At 41.9% G+C, this 23204-nt stretch overlaps 2 protein-coding genes across 3 annotated transcripts in view; one reads left to right on the top strand and one right to left on the bottom strand.

Moving 5' to 3' along the window:
* The window catches only part of ALG5 (ALG5 dolichyl-phosphate beta-glucosyltransferase), a 44177-nt gene extending 43043 nt beyond the window's left edge, over window positions 1-1134 (bottom strand). For both annotated transcript variants that reach the window (XM_065418428.1, XM_065418436.1), the window contains exon 1: window positions 959-1134. In XM_065418428.1, coding sequence (XP_065274500.1) covers window positions 959-1024 — 66 coding nt within the window. In that variant the 5' untranslated portion in view covers window positions 1025-1134. The remainder of the gene's footprint in view (window positions 1-958) is intronic.
* Window positions 1135-23176, top strand: EXOSC8 (exosome component 8). The gene is made up of 11 exons (XM_065418455.1): window positions 1135-1199; window positions 4606-4642; window positions 9297-9360; window positions 11391-11464; window positions 12812-12857; window positions 14911-15016; window positions 15104-15149; window positions 18404-18500; window positions 19429-19549; window positions 22272-22378; window positions 22965-23176. Exons 1-11 carry the CDS (start codon window positions 1183-1185, stop codon window positions 23078-23080), a joined length of 831 nt encoding a protein of 276 aa, XP_065274527.1. The 5' UTR covers window positions 1135-1182; the 3' UTR covers window positions 23081-23176.
* Window positions 23177-23204: the final 28 nt, after the last annotated feature.

Raw genomic sequence — 23204 nt, 5'->3', positions numbered from 1 at the left:
AAAGCTGCGAGGAAATACCTAGTGAGGTCCCTCAAAGATCTGTCGTGGGTCCAGAACTATTCAATGTTTTCGTTAAGAACTTGGATAATGGAGTGGAGAGTATACTTATAACATTTGCAGATGGCACCAAATTGTGAAGTGTTGTAAGCACTTTGGAGGACAAAGGTAGGATTCAAAATGATCTTGACAAATTGGTCTAAAATCAACAAAATGAAATTCAGTAAAGACAAATGCGAAGTACTACACTTAGGGGGGGAAACAAAATCAATTGCACAACTACGAAATGGGGAATAACTGGCTGGGATCCAGGGTTTATAGTGGATGACAGACTGAACCTGAGCCAACAAACAGGATGCAGCTGCAAAAAAAGACCAGGATGCAGCTACTGTTAACAGGTGTCAGATGCAAGGTGGAGGAAGTAACTGTCCTGGTCTGCTCAGCACTGGTGAGGCCTCAGCTGGAGCACCGTGCCCCGTTTTGGACACTACACTTTAGGAAAGATATGGACAAATTGGATTAAGTCCAGAAGAGAGCAGCAACAATGATAAAGGGTTCAGAAAACCTGATCTATGAGGACAGGTTAAAAACACTGGGCTTTAGTCCTGATAAAAGAAGACTAAGGAGGGACCAGATGAAAGTCTGCAAATACCACAAGGGGTGTTACAAAGAGGTGCGTGGCCCTTCCCCAGGCATCAGCTCCTCCTCAGTGCTCCCACTCCGGTTTGGGGTCCAGTCGCCCCCTCCCCCCCGCCAGGGCTCCGGGCTGCTCCCCCCTAAGAAGGGATAAGCGGGGCCTCGCCCAGCGAGGGGCTCCGGCTCTCAGCTCTCTCGGGGGCTGCCCTGTTTGCGGGGCGATGGCCCCGCCCGGGCCGGTGTGTGCGGAGCCCCCTGGGGCCTCTCCCCGCGGGGGGGGTCTCTCCGCACTCCTGGGGGGGGGGGCGCTGGGCTCCGCACTCACCAGGCTCAGGGCTGCGGCCGCCAAGGCAGCGAGCGCCGCGACCACGTCAGCCAGGAGCGACTCCATGGTCCATGCCCGGCGCGGCCCTATGGGGCAGCTCCACCGATGCGGAAGCGGCTCCCGGATGCGGCGCTGACAACCAGCGCGTCCTCCCAGGGTGTCACGCGGGAGAGGAAGTGCGCTCCCGACCCCGGAAGTAGATCGCGACGGGCGGAAGTGAGACTATGGCGGCCGGATTCAAGTAAGTAACCGGGCGAAACAGCTTCTTGTCCCGGCCTGGCGTTCGCTATTCCCCCTCCCCCTCCCGGGAGCCGAGCTGTGCCGGCCGGGCGGGCTCTGAGCCGGGCTCGCCCTGGCCCCGAGGAGGATCGTTGGCCGCGCGAGGAGCCGGGAACGCGGCACGCGTCTGCCTGGAAGCTGCGCTGGGCCCAGGCCGCTGCCGAGCCCTCAGGCCTGGCGATGGCTGCGGGTGGGTTTAGCCTTCAGCTGGACCGACCCGCTGCCTGCTCGTAACGTGCCGTGCCCGGAGCTCTGCCAGGCCCCGAGGCTGGGAACCGCCCCCCGGCCGCTGCCAGGAGCGACTCCCCCGGGATCTGCAGCTCCTGCTCTCAACGGGGGGAGGGAGAAACACACCGCCTAGGACACCCCCCCTCTCGCCCCTTGCCTTCCCCGGGCGGAGCTGATCCACCCACTCCTTGTTACTGGTGATCGTGGAAATCGAGAGGCTAAGGGCATGTGTCCTGCATGCACTTGGCACATGTGTAATCTTATGCATGTGAGTAATCCCAGTGAGTTCACTGGGGCTCCCCATATATATTACAATTCTGCACAGGCATCATGCTATTGTGACCCTTACTCTCTATTAGAAAATCAACATTTTATTTTCCCCTTCTCTTACACAACATATAAAAAGCAACTCCGTTTATTTTTCATTCCATCCAAATGTATCTATATTCCAAAACTAAAAACTTAGTTCAGAGGCAGTTAAAGCTATTAAGGTTTTGGGTCAATAATAGGAATGTGCCCTTTCAGTGTCCAGTTAAGGGGAGAGACCAGCCCCCTACCTCGCTACACCCCCTCTCAAATTATCCACTTTCAATGCAACGTTGCAGTCTACCAGAGAAAAGTTCCTTTTGCTTCAAGGAGTTACAGAAATACACTCTTCTTCCCACGTTCATAAGCCTTGTAGTGTAACTCACACCCATAACTGCTGTCTCATACTTTTGCCAAAAAGCATTTCATTCCCAGTAATATTGACCCCCAGATATGTGAAATATTTTGGGAGTAAAGTGAGATTGCAGGTTAAGGGTTTGTTTGTTTGTTTGTTTTAAAAGTGAGAGCTAATCTTAACGAGCTAAGGTATTTTGAAACATGTGGATCTCTGTCTATGCCAGAGGAAAAGTCTTGGTGGAAGTCATAGCAACTATAATCTCTTCCTAATCAAAACAAGGCCCAGGCATTAGTTGCTGGAGTGGAGGGATCCATCTGTAGACAGTTAGAGGAAAGTGGGTGTTAAGTGTAAGGACTGGTTGGACAAGGAGACTGTTCCCAGGCATTTGGGGGAGGGTTGTTTCTGCATTGACCCAACTATCTTTTGCTTCTCCTCTGTGTCTCTCAATCAATTAAATGGGGCATAGTAGACAGTATTGCCTGAGCCAGTGACGAATAGCCCTTATGTCCATGCTAGTTGGGGATATCTCAAGGAACACCGACAGGGATTAACATTACCCTTGTGCTCGTAAATTGTCAGAACTATGTTGGGTTTATGTTGTCTTTGAAAATATAATAAAAGTTCTCACTCAGAGTTACCATTTCCATGACTTTTCTCCAAAAATATTTGTTTGAACAAAACTTGAGAAGGCCTTATGCCAAAGATTAACTTCTCTCCTGGAAATGTCATTTTAATGTCTGTGCTGCAGTGTCATAACAATTTCTGGCTATGGAACATTCTGTTTTAGTTTCTGTGTTCCATATCTTAGCAACTCTCTGATTTGAAAAATTGTGTCATCATAAGGGCTATGCAGAAAACAGCCTGCAGCATTAAATTCTATGTTAAAAATGCTGTTGTCATACTACATACATTGGTGTATTTGTAACTTCTGTGAAGAAAAGGATTATTTATTTATGCTCCAAATAAACATAGGTAGATGTAGGATAAATATAACTTGAATTCTTCAATTTTATCTTAAATTTGGTTAAGGCAATATATTTGTGTTGTAAAGAAAGGCCCTGAGAAGCAAAGTAGAGGGAAGGCCTGGAAAATAAGAAGTGATAAGGCCGGAAGGAATAAAGTAGAGAGGATGTGTGGTTCAAAGAATAACTAATGGGATAAGGGGAAGTTTCTAAAAAGTCGGCTTCTGACCAATAGGGGTGACTGCAGATGGTTTTTAATCAAAGAAAGAGAATCTATCTTAAAATGAGCCAACACGGCCCTTCAGCAACCCACACACCAGTGTTAAAGCCTATGTGAACCCAGGTGCAATGGGAAAGCTGTTGGGACAGCAAGAGGAGGGGAAGAAAGCCCTTGGGAAGACAGGACGTTGTACATTTCATCGTAATTAAGACTGGAAATAAGGGTGAACTGTCTCAGATTTGATTTCAGCTGAAAACCAGTAATTGGCAATGACATCGCTTTGTTAAAGGGCATAAAAAGCAAGCTTTTAAAGGGTTCATTGCTAATACTTGCCTGACCACGTTACAGCCGACCAATATGGGTCTAAGCACTGGATTTAGCTCATTTGTAAGTATATTGTAATGTTGCTTATAAATGTTTTGTTACTGTTTGGATGTAGTAAATTGCTTAGTATTTAGGCTTTTTAGGCATGTTTAGAGCAACTACATATTGACCTTTGGATTTAATAAAGGAATTTATGGTTAAATTGGTTTTTGATTTCCCATATTAATAATTTCAAGTATTATTAATACCAACAGTCGAGTAATGTGTGAATCAGAAATCAGATTTCAGTATGGGCTTGGAGAACTTAGATTGTAAACTCTTCAGGTACCAAATAATAATACAAAGGTGACACCCCACTGAAAATTTTAAAAAGTGGTAATTTTTGAAGCAGTCATGTTGTGTATGCATAAACCAATTAATCATCAAACTAACCTGAAAAATTCAAATACTACATCAATTTTAATTTGCAACATTTCTTAAAGAATATTTAACACTCTTATTTCAATCAAATCTCTTATGCAGCCATAACTATGGTATTGCTACAAACTCCATCATAATATTAGCTTTTACAGATTCTCTGTTTTCAAGCTAGGATTTTTTATGTATGTAGTTACATAAGCTGCAGTAAAGGGTGGGTTTTGTTGTGGGATCTCTCTCTTTCTCTCCCATTTTTCAAACTTCACTCTTTATAACCCTTTTTCAAAGCCCTTGCCACAAGGCACCCATGCCTTCAGAACCTATGAGTTCTGGTGTCAAAATGACCAGAAAGAACACTGTAGTGGGCTCTAGTCTTTCTGAAATTGTCACTCACTTGGCTAATGTGCTGTCAGCCAAGGAACTAAAAACAGAGCTTGACTCTGAAACTCAGATGCCCACTGAGTAACACTTGCTTTTCTGCTAGATTTTAGATAGCTATTTACTTTGTAAAACAGATTATGCATATGAATTTTAAATTTTGTGTCTATTTTAGAACTGTGGAACCTTTGGAATATTACAGGCGATTTTTGGTGAGTAAAACATCATCTATACATAAGTTAAATAGACTTAGAATATATTTTTCTCGTACAGCTACTGTACCTCTGTTGCTGTTCTCTTTAAATTATACATAAACTCCAATGGGGTTTTGCTTTTCCTTAAAGCCTTTCGTAAAAGAAAATCTTTCAGACTCTTCAGGACAGGGACTTTCTATTCTATGGCTGTGATCCTGTGAGTGCTTATGTACATGTGACTAGTTTCATTGGCCTCAAAGGGACTGCTAAGTGGATAAAGTTAAACGTGCTTAAGTGCGTACAGGATTGAGGTCTTGGTTTGTACAGTGCCTTGCACAATGGGAGCCTGACCAGGGTGGTGGCTTTTAGGCGCTACCAAAATACAAATAATAAATAATATCACTGACAGTGTCCTTGAAAAAGACAAATTCTAAGTCTACATTAATAGTGAATGTTAAACGAAAGATAATAGAAGATAAGAAGATGAAAGTAACAGCATGGATTTGTCTAGAACAAATTGTGTCAAACCAACCTAATAGCTTTCTTTTAACAGGGTAACAAGCCTTGTGGGAAGCAGTAGATGTGGTATATCTTGACTTTAGTAAGGCTTTTGATACTGTCTCGTATGACAGACTCATAAACAAACTAGGGAAATATAACCTAAATGGAGCTACTGTAAGGTGGGTGCATAACTGGTTGGAAAACTGTTCCCAGAGAGTAGTTATCAGTGGTTCACAGTCAAGCTGCAAGGGCATCTTGAGTGGGATCCCGCAGGGATCAGTTCTGGGGCCAGTTCTGTTCAATATCTTCATCAATGATTTAGATATTTATAAAGTTTGCGGACAATACCAAGCGGGGAGAGGTTGCAAGTGCTTTGGAGGATAGGATTAAAATTCCAAATGATACAGACAAAGTGGAGAAATTATTTGAAGTAAATAGGATGAAATTCAATAAGGACAAATGCAGAGTACTCCGCTTAGGAAGGAACAATCAGTTGCACACATGCAAAATGGGAAATGACTGCCTAGGAAGGAGTACTGCGGAAAGGGATCTGGGGGTCATAGTAGATCATAAGCTAAATTGAGTCAACAGTGTAACACTCTTGCAAAAAAAAAAAAAAAAAAAAAAAAAAAAAAAGGCAAACATCATTCTGGGATGTATTAGCAGGAGTGTTGTAAGGAAGACACGAGAAGTAATTCTTTTGCTCTATTCTATGCTGATTAGGCCTCAACTGATGTATTGTGTCCAGTTCTGGGTGCCACATTTAAGGAAAGATGTGGCTAAATTGGAGAAAGTCCAGAGAAGAGCAACAAAAATGATTAAAGGTATAGAAAACATGACCTATGAGGGAAGAGTGAAAAAATTGGGTTTGTTTAGTCTGGAAAAGAGAAGACTGAGAGGGGACATGACAACAGTTTTAAATTACATAAAAGGTTGTTACAAGAAGGAGGGAGAAAAATTGTTCTCCTTAAACTCTGGGGATAGGACAAGATGCAATGGGCTTAAATTATAGAAAGGGTGGTTTAGGTTGGACATTAGGAAAAAATTCCTAACTGTCAGGGTGGTTAAGCACCGGAATAAATTGCCTAGGGAGTTTGTGGAATCTGCATCATTGGGGATTTTTAAGAGCAGGTTGGACAAACACCTGTCAGAGATGGTCTAGATAATACTTAGTCCTGCCATGAGTGCAGGGGACTGGACTAGATGACCTCTTGAGGTTTCTTCCAGTCCTATGATTCTGTGACTATATACACCACTGCAGCAACATCAAATAACAGGTAAGTCCAGGAGGTCTGTGGTCAGTTTCAACCCCTATAGATGTGGCTACAGAAACAGTGTTTGGAGGCAGCATTTGTAAGATAACTTGCGAATGATACTATAAACAAATACTATTAAAGTGATATATGTATTAATCAAGCCAATAATTCTTTAATTGTGAGAGGTGATGAATGTGAGAATTTTGGTAACAATCCATATGTGTGCCTCAGTTTTCTTGTGTTCTTTGTGCTGCTATACACTGAGCATAAAAGGAAAGGCATGAGGTGTTTGAAGCACATAGTTGTCTGGTTGGAGACCAGACCTATTAACATAAACTGAATAGAACTTACATATGTGACTGTATTATTTGGGAGCAGGGTTATCAATTTCCCAGGAAAAACTAGTTTAGGACAGGGCGCTGATAAATACCAGTTTAAACCAGAAAACTGGGAATTGTAAAATTATTATAGTATACAAATAAAAATTACTGAGAAATATTTACCACTATTGTTTGCAGTATTGTTGCACCACACAAAACAAAAGTGCAGTAGAGATTTCATGAGGCAATTACTCCTGTACACATGTTGACCAACCTCTTTCATCTAAAATACGCAGGAAAGAAATTGTCAACTGAACAAGAAGAAATTGCAAGGCTTTCTGCCATGTTTACTTGCATTTAAAGTAGAAGAAGCTCCGTATCCAAAGTCAATGTTTTCATTCCATATCAAGGAAACAGCTTCCACTGTAACATGGTGGAAAAATCTGAAGAATGCTGATATTCCATCTGACTTCATAGACCTGGTGGTGCAATTGCATCAGCATCCAGCAAGTCTAGCAAGCGTAGAACAAACCTTTTCAACTTTGGTTACATCCATTCAAAATTGAGGAATAGATTTGGTCTATTCCCTATGTCAAATTTGGTCTTCTGCTACAGAATGCTGTGTAGCCAAATGGATGTGGACTGGTAGTCTGCTACTCTGCATGCTTCTGATTGCTTAATGCTTCAAACCTACAGCTCTGCGTGATTCATTTTCATATAATCCAATGTTTTTGACTTTTATTTATATAATAGAGAAAACTGAAATGAGAGTCATGACATGTATAACTTCCTTGAGAAAATGCCAAGCCAAAATGCATGCAGACATTCCAATGTTCAGTGTTATACACCTCTACACTGATATAACGCGACCCGATATAACACGAATTCGGATATAACGCGGTGAAGCAGTGCTTTGGGGTGGGCAGGGGGAGGGGCGGGGCTGCGCACTCCGGATCAAAGCAAGTTCGATATAACGCGGTTTCACCTATAACACGGTAAAAATTTTTGGTTCCCGAGGACAACGTTATATCGGGGTAGAGGTGTAATTACATATATTAGTATTATGCCCACTGCAGTTTTACTTTTTATTTGTACAACCCTAATTAATTTTAGAATATGCTGCCTTATGTGACCACAATTTGCATATGTAACTGATGCTGAGAGTAATGTAGTGTGCATTAATGATACCAGTTTTAAAATAGAAAATGCCTTAAACTGGGACTAACTAGTTTTTCCTGGGGTAGTAAAAACCCTGATTTTATGTGGTAAAACCACTCCTGCTAAATGTCATCCCACTGCTGCCTGGGAGAGACAATGGGAGCCTCAATGACCGTGACATTAACACTTAATGCCTGGGAAGCCATACAGTTGGGGCTATGAAACAAAGGACAGACAGGTCTGAGCAAAACAGGTCTTAAGGTTTCTACTGTGAACAGAGGACAAATAGATAGAGAGAACGGAGATGGAAGTCAGTATCAAGTCATGGCAAAGCCATTGCTTCCACCAGTATATACTCTGTCTTAAGCTTACTTTTCCCATGCTAACCTAAAGACTCCAGATGCTGTATTCCAGGTTACCAATAAATGTTACCTTGGTTTTGGAAAAAGTGCCTTGCTTCACTGCAGTTACTCACTGTTTTGCATTGCTCCCTAAGAAGAAAAAAGCCTCTCTGGAGTTTGATCTTGGTTGGATTTGCTTTGGAGAGCCTGGTGAGGAACTGTGTGCTAGAGCCTGAAGGCTCAGCGTAGGAAGTGTTCAGGTCATGTGGCCTCCCCTTGTGGAAAATTATGGGCCCTACAATAAAGGTATTAGTCCTAGGAAGCTATTTGAAGGCCTGTGCATAGTATGGAAACTGTAAATCTGTGACAGAGATCTTCACTGATGATCCACAACAAGGGACAGTCTAGATTTAAGTAGATGGTGAACCAACACCCTTTCTGATTGAATTTGTGTGTTCAGTTTATGTTGTGAAACATCTGAATAACTATGTTGATTGGCTTTTCTGGACTTGGGCCCTATTTAGATTTCTATAGTATTTCCATCTTAAAAGATCAGCAATGGAAAAAAGGGTTAGTTACAAAAATTAAACAATGCAAACATTGGAAATTTTCATTCAAGGTTATCAATGAATATTTCTTCTCAAGTTGGCTCTGGGTACTGAAAAATTAGTTGGCCTTTTTGATGATGTCACACCTGTGACTCAGTTTCTTATAGTGCCACAAAATTCACAGATTGCCACTATATTCATAGCAATTTACTGATTGCTTTGTCACTGCACCACTGATATGAGGTATTGCTTTTGTTGCTGAATGTCCTAAATAGCTGTAGGAAAGGCATATAGTACTGAGCCTTGAGATGCTTTTTCCTACTGGACTATACATTTTTTAAAGTAGCTAAGTTTTGGGCCTGTAACCCAGATCACACTAAATTAGACCAAAAAGCTCACCAGCACACAAATCTTTGAGTTTATCCTAGTGGTCTTGTCATTGCAAATTCCCATTTGAAGATAAACAAAAACTTTATCATTATATACTCTTGATTGTGTAACACCATGAAAGTGTCATTTAACTTGAATTGTGTAATGTTTCTGTTTAGAAAGAGAACTGCCGACCTGATGGAAGGGAGCTAGGTGAATTCAGAACAACCACTGTCAACATAGGTAAGAGTTTAATGTTGGGAAGTGCTGGTGACTGAATCGAATGGAGTCAGTTTTTATACCTGGAGTCTTTAATGAATGGCTGATCTATTTCCACAGAGCTTGAGTTCAGAACAACCAGGGCTGACATTCTGTGTTACGCCTCAAAGAGGCACAGTACAGACTCTGTAGCCCAGGGATAGTTTTAAGCCATTGTTGCACCCTCTCACTCCGGGGCTACTCAGTGAACACCCCCTTTGCTCCCCCAAAGCGTAGTTTAAACAGCCATGGGTGACTGTCTAAATTAAGGTAGCTTCCCTATCTGCCTCTGGCCACAGCATTTCCCTGAATCACTGTGGTCCCATTCCCAATGTGCCACTCCTGCCTCCAGCATTGCTTCTAGGACACCCCTATATCAGGACTTGCACGGGTGTGTCAGAAGGTGCATTATGGCTTTCACAGTTCCTACATTGAGGGAATTCTTCATGACCAGATCCAGGGCATTTAGAGCCCTTCTATGCTGCTTTGGCCATTTTACCTGGCATAAAGGTAAATTTTCATCTAATAAAGTTTTGACTATTTCTAATTTAGAAAAAATGAATCCTTCACAACTTGCTAATTAAAATAGAAATATAAAAAAGGCATTAGTGAGTTAAAAACACGATTAAATATAATTTCTGTATATATAACCATTCAAAATTACGTTTAGCCAAAAAAAAGAAAAAGCCCTTACTTTTTGCAAGGTGAACTGAAGCTTTTGCTAGGTAAGTGCCAAAAACCAAATAGGACATTCCATCATTATGTATTTTTAAACCAATTTTTTTGTCTCATTTTTTAAATAATTAACAAATGACCAGTCTAAAATATATATTTATTTAGTGGTGCATTTCCCATTCTTTCCATGTAGTGAGAAGTTTGTCACTTTGCTTTGGCAAAAAGCAAATTAAGCCCCACAATATGCCCTTCCTGCCAAATCGTAGTGCTTAAAGCAAATTGTGGTTCCCCGATGGTGGAAATCAAATTGCATTATTTAGCAAAATTGCCAGTTTCTCTTGTCTGGCCATCTGGCTTCACCCCTATGGTCTCTTTCACTTATTTTCTCTTTATTTTTTCTCCATGTTGTGTGCGCATGTGCACATGCACTCTGTCCACTTCTCTGCCTGCTCTATTTCCATCATGGCTTACACACTTCTACCCACTTTCTCCTTTATTCATTACACCTCCTTTGGAGGGTGCTCCCCTCTCTTCTGTCCCTCCTTTCATGAATTTGCTCTCACACCCAGTTCTTCTCTGTGTTTCTCCTTTCATTCCTTCTCTAGTCTCCCTGCTATACATGCAACTCCTATACTGCTGAGTCTGCTCTGTTCATCACTTTCCCCGATGTCCTAACATCAGCTGGAATGGAAAGTGCTTTTTTTTTTAACTAAGTACTCTGCCGGATCTTTTTAGCACATCCAGGCTACATCAGTTTCCGAATAAGAATATGATAAGGCAGGGAATGGAAAACAAATCAGCAGTGCTAAACTAACAGAACTTGTAACCCCTTACTTAGACAAATGTCCTTCCTCATAACAGTAACCCCAATAACTTCACTAGCAGACTGCTGAAAGATCTTTGTTTTGCCTCACAAAACTGGAAGGGAATTTAGGTGATAGGGAATTGGACCAGAGGGGAAATACAAGGTAACCTTGTCTGTAAAACAGGCAAGATAGGGGAAAATGCTGGTATATGCATTTTAATTTATAATATAAATTCAGCAGTCTGTGAGGATATTATGGTTTCTCACAGAATCAAGTAGAAAAGTGCATAAAAAAGTCTTCATATTAGATTTGAAAAGTTCTGGGTAATCCAGTACTTTGAATCTCTGGTAGGGACATATTCCACTCACCCTTGGAATTTCCAAACATTTAAAACACACCGTGTACCATGTCTTTCAGTCTCAGTGAGTGGTATGGAAGCAAAAACTGGTGACTGTCCATGTGAAGATGGATATTGTGTTAAAGAGCTTTCTGAGGGAGCAGACTGAGATTTTATTATACACTTTCTCTTTTCAGGTTCAATTACTACTGCAGATGGCTCTGCCCTGGTGAAGTTGGGAAATACTACTGTAATTTGTGGCATTAAAGCGGTACGTTTACTTTTTTTGAGACTGAGAAATAATAGTTAAGACTATGTTTTAGTCACGGGTATTTTTAGTAAAAGTCATAGACAGGTCACAGGCAGTAAATAAAAATTCACAGCCCGTGACCTGTCCATGACTTCTACTATATACACCTGACTAAATCTTGGGGAGGGGGGCGGCCTGGGGCTGCCGTGGGTGCTCTGGGGTGGGCGGGTGTCCCAGGGGGCACCATGAGTGCTCTGGTGTTGGGGGGGGGGGCGGCCCGGGGGTGCCATGGGTGCCTGGGGGGCACCGCAAGTGCAGGGGGGGGAGGGCTGGGACTGGTGTGTGGCCCAGGATCCCTGCTGGTGCTGGGGGAGGAGGTTGGCAGGGCTGGCAGGCTCCCTACCCGACTTTGCGGCTCCCTGGAAATGGCGACATCCCTCAGCTGCTAGGCGGAGGTGTGGCCAGACAGCTCTGCGTGCTGCCTCCACCCCGAGCGCCGGCTCCACAGCTACCATTGGCCGGGAACTGCGGCCAATGCGACCTGCAAGGGGGCAGTGTCTGCAGGCGGAGGCAGCGTGCAGAGCCCCTTGGCCGCGCCTCCCCCTAGGAGCTGAGGGATGTCACTGCTTCTGGGGAGCCCCCCCCCGAGGTAAGCGCCGCCCAGAGCCCTCACCCCCTCCCGTGCCCCAACCCTGAGCCTCCTCCCCCCCGAAACTCCTGCAGGCCGATGGCCGCTGCCGAAGTTACGGAAAGTCACGGAATTTGTGACTTCCATGACAAACTCGCAGCCTTAATAATAGTTAATGTAACTTAGTTGATAAAGCCCCTACTTATTAAGTTGAAATCGATATGCCTGTCAAATACACGTACATTTTTTCACAGGAGTTATTTTGAGGATTGAAGATTACAGGTAGAATTGGACAAAAGAATTAGGGTACAATCGAGAGAGAGAGTGTGTGTGCGCGCACATCGTTATTTGTGTAAAGAGTTGTTTGGCTCTTCTTAAAGAAAACAAAGACCTTATTTCTGTGTACTAATTATTTAGTTTTTGTGATGATTAGTGATCATTGATAATGAAACAAATCCTCTTCTCTCAAGGGAGATGGTAATAAGTATAGCTGTGGAAAATCTAATTATAATAGTCTAACATAAAACAACAAGCAATTCATTGAAGAAATGATCATAAGTAGAGTAGCTGGAAAATCTAGCTTGGTTTATAAAAGCATTTTGGCCAGACAAAGCTTTGAGCCCTTATGGAAATAGGATTTCTAAATTATATTTAACATCCTTTAAAAAGTCTTTTCAAACCAGTTTGTAGAGTCAAGTTGTTCTTCCCCCTGAGTTTTGTTGTTGTTTTTGCTTTTACAGGAGTTTGCAGAACCCCCAGCAGAGTCCACTAATAAGGGATATATTGGTAAGTTTTAGAGCTTTGTCAGTTTTCTGCCTTTTTAGAAAAACAACAGCATTAGTTATTTGAGTTAAATGCTTTTAGTGAGTGGGAAGAATCCGGTGCAGTAGACATTTAAAACAAATAAATCACATTAAATAATTGCATTACAATGCACAGAACCAGTTTAGGCAGATGACACATGGGAACTGGCCTTTTTAGAGGTGGGTGACAGTTTAGCTAAGGAGCACTAGTTATGGGATTGAAGGTTTCTAGCAGCAGCACAAGGCAGAGGCACAAGGTGGGATTTGCTCTGCCTTCCGCTTGCTAGAAACCTCTCCTCATGGAAACTGCCTTTTCACTGCCAATTCCAGCCCTAACTGCCAGATTACCAGGAAACAATGGGAGGAGCAAGATAGCTGAGGAGACAGGTAGGTGAGCTGATGTTCAGAGTAGGGCCAGCATTAGATGGGAATGTGCCAGAGAACTTTTGCTGGGGGTGAGATGGTTGTGGCAGTGGAAGGTGAGGTCTGATGGTTTAGGAAGGGCTGCAATAAATTGTGTGTTCCCTTGTGTCTTGGTAATGCCCAAGAAAAAAATAGGCTTGACTTCAAAAATGGTGTGAGAGGGAAGTACAAAAATGAGACTTCTGCTGAAATTGAGTCTAACTAACTAGGGATGGTACTGATGCAGGCCCTGATCCTGGAAGGGATCTTTGCAGGCGGACCCTTATTTCCATATGGAGTTCCAGTGAAATAAATGGGGTCCACTTATGAGCATCCCTTTGTGAGATTGAAGACTTACATTATAAAAAGGTGGTTTAGTATCTCTCCAAGATGTGATGTCTTTGGAGAATTTACTAGATTGTGTTCTCAGTTTTCTATGATTGTTCTCAAATTTTTTTTGCTGCTTTTATGTCCAAAATGGCAAATTTGGGCAATTAATAAAAGGAATGTATCATACCAGGAAAATCAAACTCCTGGAATGAAAAGATCAGAGTTGTTGTTTATTCAATTACGGATATTAAGAAATAATTTGTGATTCATGATCTACATAGCAGGACTACAGGTAAAATGCTTTAATTTATTGTAGCTAGGAGTATATCTTTATTTCATTCTGTAAATGTACATGCTATTTTAAGAAACACTGACTAATAAATGATCTGTACCCTGAATCATATATCACTTTGTGTAATTTTGGAAGAAAAATCATGCAGACCAGTGTTCTCTCTAATTTTTTACGACCATGTGCGGAATGAATTTTCTTATGTGCACCAATATGGAGATGATGTATGCCACATTACCTTCATATTGGTGCACATAACAAAATTCATGTGGTGGGGGTGGGGCCAAGAGGTTTGGAGTGTGGGAGGGGGCTCAGGGCTGGGGCAGAGGGTTGGGGTGAGGGCTCTGGGGTGGGGCCGGGGCTGAGGGGTTCGGGGTGTGGGAAGGGGCTCAGGACTGGGGAAGAGGGTTGGGTGCAGGGGGTGAGGGCTCTGGCTAGGGGTGAAGGCTCTGGGGTGGGGCCGGGGATGAGGGCCTTGGGGTGCAGGCTGTCCCGGGCCGGGGTGCAGGCTGTCCCGGGCCTGCGATGGGAGAGAGAACTCCCCCTGGCCCTCTTTCGCTGCAGCAGCTCGGGGCCAGGGGAGAGGCACCTCTCACCAGTTGCAGTAGCTCCAGCTGGGCTGGGCTGGACCAAGGGAGGGGTGCCTCTCCCCCAGCCGGGGCAGGTCCGTGTTGGAGCCAGTGGGGAGGGCCTCCTCTCCCCCAGCCACGGCAAGTCCGTGTTGGGGCTGGTGGGGAGGGGCACCTCTCCCCACCGCAGCAGGTCCATGCTGGGGGAGAGACATCTCTCCCTGCTGCAGTCCTGAGCAGGACTTAATAGGCAGCTGTGTGGCCGCGCAGCTTAGAGGGAACTTAGATGCAGACTTGATTAATGTTAACAATTCATGATCTTGGCTTTCATTTGAGATGCATGGTACTAAGTAAGAACATAAAACTGTTGTATGCATTTTTATTATTATAACAGACTGTGTATTTCTTCTTTGTTTAATTCATAACTAAATATTTTTGATTTCTAGTTCCTAATGTGGATCTATCACCCCTCTGTTCATCAAGATTTCGCCCCGGACCTCCTGGGGAAGAGGCTCAAGCAGCTAGCCAGTTCATTGCAGATGTGATTGAAAAGTGAGAACCACTATACTACAGTTCAATTATGAACACAATTATGGGGAAGAATTTTATTTCTTAATTTTCTGTGTCATTTTGTTTTAGTTCAGAAATAATAATGAAAGAAGATCTGTGCATTGCAAATGGCAAGGTAAGAAAAGGTTTGGTGTTAATGCCAATGTCTCAGAGTGAAGGGGGATAATCATTTGTGAGCAGGTTTCAAGAAAATCCTTGGGCTTTTGGGCTACTATTCTTGTTTTTTGTTAATTTTGGTATCTGCACATTCTTTGGGTTACATCCAAAGTATAAGGCGTACGTGATCTGATTACTGAAATCAGTATCGATGGGTGTATCAAGTATATATTTGAAAACATTATGCTCTTTATGCAACTCCTAGAATGCTAAGTACATTCTTGCTGTGTAGTGTTTGATTCAAGAACTCATTGCAACAGCATGTCTTTAAATGCAAGAGCTTAGTAAGATTCAAAGAAGGAACAGGTGATGACATGGATAACTCGAATGTCCAGAGATAAAATAGCTAATGCAGAAAACAAATTTTGGAGGGTTTAAACCAGTCCCTAAATATTAGGGATTAGGATGAGATCGTCACAAGGGGCAGATTATCCTACATCTGTGCACTGTGAGATTTGTGTTCCTTCTTTGAAGCATCTGGTGCTGAGCCCTCTCAGAGACAGGATACTGAAGCTGGTGGACTACTGGTCCCATCCAGTATGGCAATCCTGTGTTTGTCATCAGAGTTCATATAAAAATACTTTGTCTTCCCTGCTTTTGTACTAGGAATTGACTGTCTTTTTGAAGCACTGGATCTTGCATTTAGTAAAAACTATTAGGCCTGTCACGGGGGCACGGCGTGGCAAGCGGGCTGCCCCAGTTGACTCAGTGCAAGGTTGGTACACCCCATCACACGATCGTCGGGATTCCCTGTTGAGTCAAACAGTTGCGGTCGGAGGACTCAAGACTCCTGGCGGGGCCGAGCAACCAAGCAGTCCATAGACCCTGGGGTGGGGCAGAACAAACAGACAATAGCAGTGGAAGTTTTGGACCCTCTGGGAGGGCAGAGCAAACGCTCAGTCTGTAGCCCCTGAGCCTCCTGGCTGGGGCAAACAATAGCAGTTGGGGCTCTGACTCTGGGCAGGATAGAGCAAACAATCAGTTTATATTGGGAGTCCCTAGTAGCCACGCCTAATGGCAAGTGCAAGATGGGAGGGGGGAAGTAGGGGAACCCAGGCCCACCCCACCCCACTCCACCGGGTTCCAACCTATGAAGCCGTAAATTCCCTATTAAGGGTTAAAGCATTGGCTTCTAACATGTTCCCTCAGTCACTTCTTACCATAAGGCCCATCTCAGGCATTTCCTCGGCTGGCAGCAGCTCGGTGTTCCCGTCAGTCTCCACGGTCAGCTGATCTGGGTCCATGGTCCTGACAGCCTGGAGAGTCAAAGGTCTTGGTGCATCAAACATCCTTCCTCTTCCTCAGTCAGCCCCGACTGAACTGGGCTGCCTCCTTTTATCTGTCCCTTCCACCTGGAGTATGCGCAGCAGGGGCGAGGAGGCATGGTCTCCTGGGCCCACAGCGATTGGTCAGCCCCGTTGGCCCAGTGCGGTGTTGATACACCCCATCACATGGCCACATTTAGCAAAGCTGCAGGGAGGTGTAAAGAATACCCCTGTGGTGTGCCTGCCATGCTTGCTGCACGCAAGGGTATATTCACCCTTTGGAGTTTGTTTTGACTAGGTTTTAAAGGTGTGTTGTCAGAAGGTATTAGCTAATGTTAACTAAAACTCCAGTGTGGACAAGGCAGGGTAGATGTTTAAAACATGCTAAGCTGGTCAAGTGGAACCCTGGCTTTCTGCTTTTCATTGAAAACCTGAAAAATTTCCATGAAAATTTTTGGGGAAAAAACCCAGTTTTCATTTTTCAAAAATATTTTGAAATTCGCCAGCCAGTTTTAAATCTGAGTATCACTTACTTTTCCTAGAGGGATGACAAAGACCTCCTTGAATTCCAAAGTGTGTGTTTTGTTTTTCCTTTGACAATAAGGAAGTATTTTGGGTAGGGAACAGAATTGGTCCATGTTGCAGCTTTGATCCACCCATCTTCAGTTCAGATTTTTGTATCGAAGTCATCTCTGTGTTATCCTGCTTTTTAAACTGAATTGTAAATGCTTCTTGCCAGGTTTAACTGCCGCTCACACTAGTGGACAGCAAACTTTATTTCAAACTGCAGATCCAATGCTCATGGAGGACTGACGGGCTGGATTTGGCTTGTGGACTGTTATGTTTTCATGGCCGTGAAAAACACGTCATGGACCAAGAAATAAGCACTTCACCGTGAAATCCAATGTCCCCATGTTCCTAGGATCACTCCAGCAAAGGGGGATCCTAGCTCCAGCTGGGCTGGGGGGGGGACTAGACCCACCTCCGGGTGCCTCCCCTTATTACAGGACACTCTGGGACTGGCCAGCAGCCCCAGCGGTTCCTGCAGCTGGAGGCGGCTTGTGGAGTTGGATCCGATCTTCCCTGTACTGCTGGGAGCGCCCCAGCAAAGGGGGCTCCTAGCTGCTAGTCCGGGCAGGGCTGTGGGAGGACAGGACTTGCTCTTTCCCTGCAGGGCTGCTCTTGGGTCTCTCTCCCGGCTGCAGATAGCTCCGCACTCTCTCATCCCCACTCTGTTCAGCTCTGAAGGCAGCACAGAAGTGAGGGTGGCAATCCCATGATCCCCCTACAATAGGTTTGCAACCCCCCACCCCACAATTCCCTTTTGGGTCGGGACCCCCCCCCCCCCCAGTTACAACACCCTGAAATTTCAGATTTAAACATCTGAAAAAGTGATATTTACCAATTTTCAAATCCCATGGCCCTGAAATTGACCACAATGGACCGTGAATTTGGTAGGGCCCTAGTTACGTTTAATAGCTCAAGTGTAAAAAGTCCATATATACTTTTTTCTGACATACCAAATATTAATTGAATTTCTCACCCATGGTTTTCTAGTGGAGGCAGAAGTCGTTCTCTTTGTTGATAAAATACAATACAGTGGTTGACTACAGATTGCTATTTGCACATAAATAACTCCTTTTAAAAAAATTGAATTTTTCTGATGTGACCATAATGCATAAATGTGTGTGATGTTCTTTGCTGCCCACTCAGTACAATTGCTTCCTCAGCCACTTCTCAGCAATATCAATCCTAATAATCTGGTGCTATGCTTAGTGAATTGGGTTGTGGGGAGCTCAGAGGCCATGTATTCATATTTGTTATTAAAGGATCAGAGGATGGTTCTCTAGCTTAATGTGTATTACCATTGGCCTGTAACCCGAATTAGTGTGATACCGGCAGTTCAAAGGATATATCAGATCTCACACATGCAAACTTTGTTTCTTAGCTTGCTTGGGTTCTATACTGCGATTTCATATGCTTGGACTATGATGGAAACATTTTGGATGCCTGCACATTTGCTTTGTTAGCAGCTTTAAAAAATGGTAAGTGTCCTATAACACACAATTGTTAAGCAAATTACATTCATGGGATAAATGTGTTAGTAGGAATCTGAATCATGATGATTTTAATTTCCCCAAGAACAGAATATTTCAGCAGCTAAAACCCCCATCTTTTTATTGAACTACTGAAGCAATAATACAAAGAAGAAATATGTCACTAAATTGATGTCATAGATTTGTATACATGTTATTGATCAGGCTGTGGGCTACCTTGCTTACATATGCTTCTTGCACATTGTATTAATCTATTATAGGACTGATAGCCATTCCACCAGATACCTTAGTTTTTCAGAGCAATGGTATTTGCCTTCAGCGTACCAGAAGTTTGGACACGCCACTATTGATCATAAGCAAAATTGTAATATTCAATACACCAACATCTAAATGAAGTGTTACCTGTTCGTGTTATTTAGTGTAAGAAAACTAAGTTTTTATTTAATACATGTTCACATTTATAATTGAAGAGATCATAAAGCAAGATCATAGAGGAATAGAGAGAAGTGATATAGTGATAGGAAAAAGACATGCTATTGTGGGATTTTTTTTGTTCAACGTGGTACAGATAATGTACTTGCAATGTAGAAAGTGCCAGTATGGTGGGGTTTGTTTGTTTTTTTTTTCAATTTTTTTTTTTTTTTTTTTAACAACTGATCGTTTATACTTGACTGACTCGGAACAAAATAATGGGCTCAAAAAGGATAAGAGTGGCATCTGTTATTTTTATAGAAAACAGGTGTCCCACATTGTCTGATTTGGGACCTGCAGTCAATAGGAATTGCAGTTGCTCAGTCCTATAGAGATTGGTGGATGTTAACATAGAACAGTTCATAAAGTATTCCTTTGGGGATAAAGCCCAAATTATCTTCAGCTAGTTTAATATCATACAATTAATTGGTCTCTTCTCTTTCAGTACAGTTGCCAAAAGTTACTATAAATGAAGAAACTGGTTTGGCAGAAGTTGATTTAAAACAGACAAATCCTTTGCATATCAGAAAGCATCCAGTTGCTACATCGTTTGCTATATTTGACGAGTAAGTTGGTAACTGATAAAATGTATACTTTAAAAAAAAAAATTGTTTAGTGACACACACACTGGTGAAAAACTGACAGTGTTGCCAAGAAGCTGTTGTGGCAAAATCCTCATACAGTTATGTCAGTGCACCTCATGGACCAACCAGACTTTTCAGCTACTCTAATTCAGGGCTGATTATTTTGAACTGTTACATAGTTTTTTAATATGAACAAATGACCACCAGAACAGAATTAATATTAGCAAACTTTTCTCTGCAACTGAAGCCAGATTTGATCTCCAGATTTCACAGCTTAGCCATATTGGAAAGTATTTTAATATTAAAATGTACTTGAGAGGTGTAGCTGCACGATGTTATTGTATTTATATACCTTTCATCCCAAAGAGCTTTACTAATACAAACTAACATATACAAATCACTACATCCACTACTGAAATGCAAATATCTGTGGCCTACAAGGTGACAATTTTTCAATAGCTCATAGCAACAGTTTCAGGACAGAAAGTAAAGAACTTATCCAGGGATTGATATAGATGGAATGTCATTACTCAAATTAAAATTTGGCCAACTCTCCAAGTTAACGTCCTCAGACCTAAAAGGGTCGCATGTTGTCAGGCTTTTTATTTTGAAATCTATCTGAAAGACTCCTTACTTGAAATCTTTCTTGTTTGTTGTTTTTTCCCACTAAAATAGCAGGATTGGGATACAAGTGGTCCCCCAGGCCAGACTTTGCCTCTTGGGCGGAAGAGTTTTGTTGTCACCAGCACTTCCTAATTGTTATAGCCCATGCTATAACATCTCTGGCAAGCCCTGAATTACAGAGGCCGTTAATTCCCAAAGAGTAAATGTAAAGTCTGTTTCACTCTTGAGGGATTCATCTGCTATGAATTACTTGTAGACTGTTTTCAGTTACTTCAGGCCCTAGCATCTGTTTGTCAATAGTAAAATGGAAGTGTGTAAGCTTCTACGTATAATAACTGCCAGATAAGAGAGGTTCTAAAACTAGCTGCAGAGCAGTGCTGATAATATGCTGCATCTCTTTGCAATAGCCACAGTCAACAGAAATATATCTTTCTGTTTGTCCTCTCAAAAGTATTTACAGGCAACTCCTTAATATCATTAATGTGAGAGAGAGAGGAGGGTTGGAAAAATGGTATACAAATACCTAAACAGTAAGAACTCTTTGGATGAACGGCAGTGTGTGCAAAGCAGTAGTAACACTTAGGAGTGTGTGCCTATGGCACAAAAATATCAATCAGCAACTGGAAAAGTGGCACTGGAAAAATGAACAATGAAAGAACCTCCAACCTTCCCTTTATTTAAATTGTCTCATGTAGAACAAGCAAATGTTTTTTGCAGGTTTCCCTTATCAGTAACCTAGGGGTGGGGAGGGAGCGAGCAGGTACCCTGGGTTAGGGGGTTTATGTACTGAGATTGAGTTGTTCTGTTCACTACTTCGTGAAAGTTCAGGCAACTGCCCACTTTTTATGATGCAGATAATATGAAAAGCATTACCAAATCATAGAGCTCCCCACTTTTTAAAAATTAGTTGTAAGTAACATGTAGAATAAATGCATTCCCTTGGCAGAGTGTCACTATATTCAGTAGATCAAATTTAATTACATGGACTTTAAAATACACTTTTTTAACAGTGTGGAATTAGGAATTCACACCAGATATTCCCAATAATAATTTGCACTGTTGTTTATAAACATTTTGCACGTTCAAAAAGGTTGTACTAAGGTATGGATAAGGCTATATGTAATGACCATGATTTCTGAGAAAAACTGTGAGTGTTTAAGGTTTTTAGTAAAAGTTGAGGTCTTTATCATCCTGTCCCATTGACTCCTCTATGAACTTTTATTATTTGGCTCTGTATCTGTCCATTGTAGTATAGATTTCTCAAGGACTAAACTATTTGATATTATTAAATGATTCCAACAATTTTTATTGTGGAATAAAGGATATTTAGTCAATTTTCCCTTTAAATATTATGAACTTTGCATTATTTGCTGTGGAAAAAACTAATTCTGGGTCTTGAGAAATCAATAGCCTTCATCGCAGGGGTAATATTTTTGATCGCTTCCTTGATTGAACAGTGTAGTAGATCAAAATACAGTCCTTGATTCTCTTTCAAAGGGTTCACTAAAAATAAATATACATGCAAATAAGAGAAATGGGTTTTGTAAGTACATCTACAGCAAACGGAAATAATGGTGTTTTCACTTAGTTTTCTGTTAACAGTAAACAGTCCTACAGCATGTAGTCACCGTTTTAAAAGATTTGTTTTACCACAATTCTAAACTGTTTTACTGTCTGAGTGTTACTGTAGTAGCTGTTTTAGTGTTGCAAATTGTAGTTTCCTGATTAGGGCATACATTTTTAAAACCTCTACATTTAAATTTTATTTCTATTTACAAACCCTCAAACATCCAATTGAGTGCAACATTGAAGTTCAGTAAGGGTTTGCCTTCTCCCCATGTTCTTTAAATTAGGGCATCCTGATGACAGAACATTGGATGTTTATAGAATGCTTCCAGAAGTACTATATTCAGCTAAAAAAATACTCGCTATAAATAAAACCTTTAAAAAAGTTATCCTAAATGACCCTGGACAAATTCATCTTAGATGAACCTTTTCCTAGCTGACTGTTTTGTATGTGAAGGTCCAGTAACTTGTAGACAAACATCCCACCCACCTCTGGATTCTTTTCTTTTAAAAGCACAATACTCATTGTTGATCCGACGGCAGAAGAGGAGCACCTGGCAACTGGAACTGTAACCATTGTAATGGATGAAGAAGGCAGACTATGTTCTGTTCATAAGCCAGGTACTTTGCAAAATTACTACAAGTTAATTTGACAGGCAACAAATTTAAAATTAAATGGTTGGAATCAAATTCTACCTACAGATGGCTGTTATTTCAGTAGTACATGCTGCATAGTAACATTATTGGCCTTTAGCATGTAGTGCCCTCTTAATACTGTACCTGTGTCAGACAGTGCTCTCAAAACAAGTAACATTTTTCTTCACTCTTAGTTGAACTATTTCTTAAATGAATGTTACTACTGCAGTCTTCTTAAAAATAATCTACAATATTGCATTTTGCAAGAGCTGGTGTGGCTGCTGCAAGAAATAACCTTTTCCTTGCATAAATCGTCTTCATGACTTGTTTAGCCAAACTTGTTGTAGAGGTTGAACATAGGTCTTCTATTGTGCTAGTAAGATTTGATATTTAAAGTAAAACAATTTTCTTAAGGAGAATTGCAAATTAGACCACCCTGATTCTTAAACAGTAACGTAACCCCCATGACTGAAAGGTTTTAATGTTTCCATTTGATAAACATTTTAAAGAAAACAAAATGGAAAACCAAGCTACTACTTTCAATTTTGGGGGGCTCCCCCCTCTTTTTTAGGTGGAAGTGGCCTAACAGCAGCAAAACTTCAAGACTGTATCACCCGGGCAGTTACAAGACACAAAGAAGTGAAGAAGCTGATAGATAAAGTGATAAAAAGTATAAAACCAAAATAAACATACGGCAAGGTCTCTTCAAAATGGATTTGTAAAAACTGTATTTGTTAGAGTATTCACCAACCTTTTATACTAAATAAACAGATATCAATACTACCTTTACAAAGTTCATTTTTCTAAAATG

Source organism: Emys orbicularis, chromosome 1, assembly GCF_028017835.1.
Source record: "Emys orbicularis isolate rEmyOrb1 chromosome 1, rEmyOrb1.hap1, whole genome shotgun sequence".
NCBI classification, from domain to species: Eukaryota; Metazoa; Chordata; order Testudines; family Emydidae; genus Emys; species Emys orbicularis.
The sequence above is the reverse complement of the archived record's forward strand: the minus strand, read 5'-3'. Positions and strand labels throughout refer to the sequence as shown.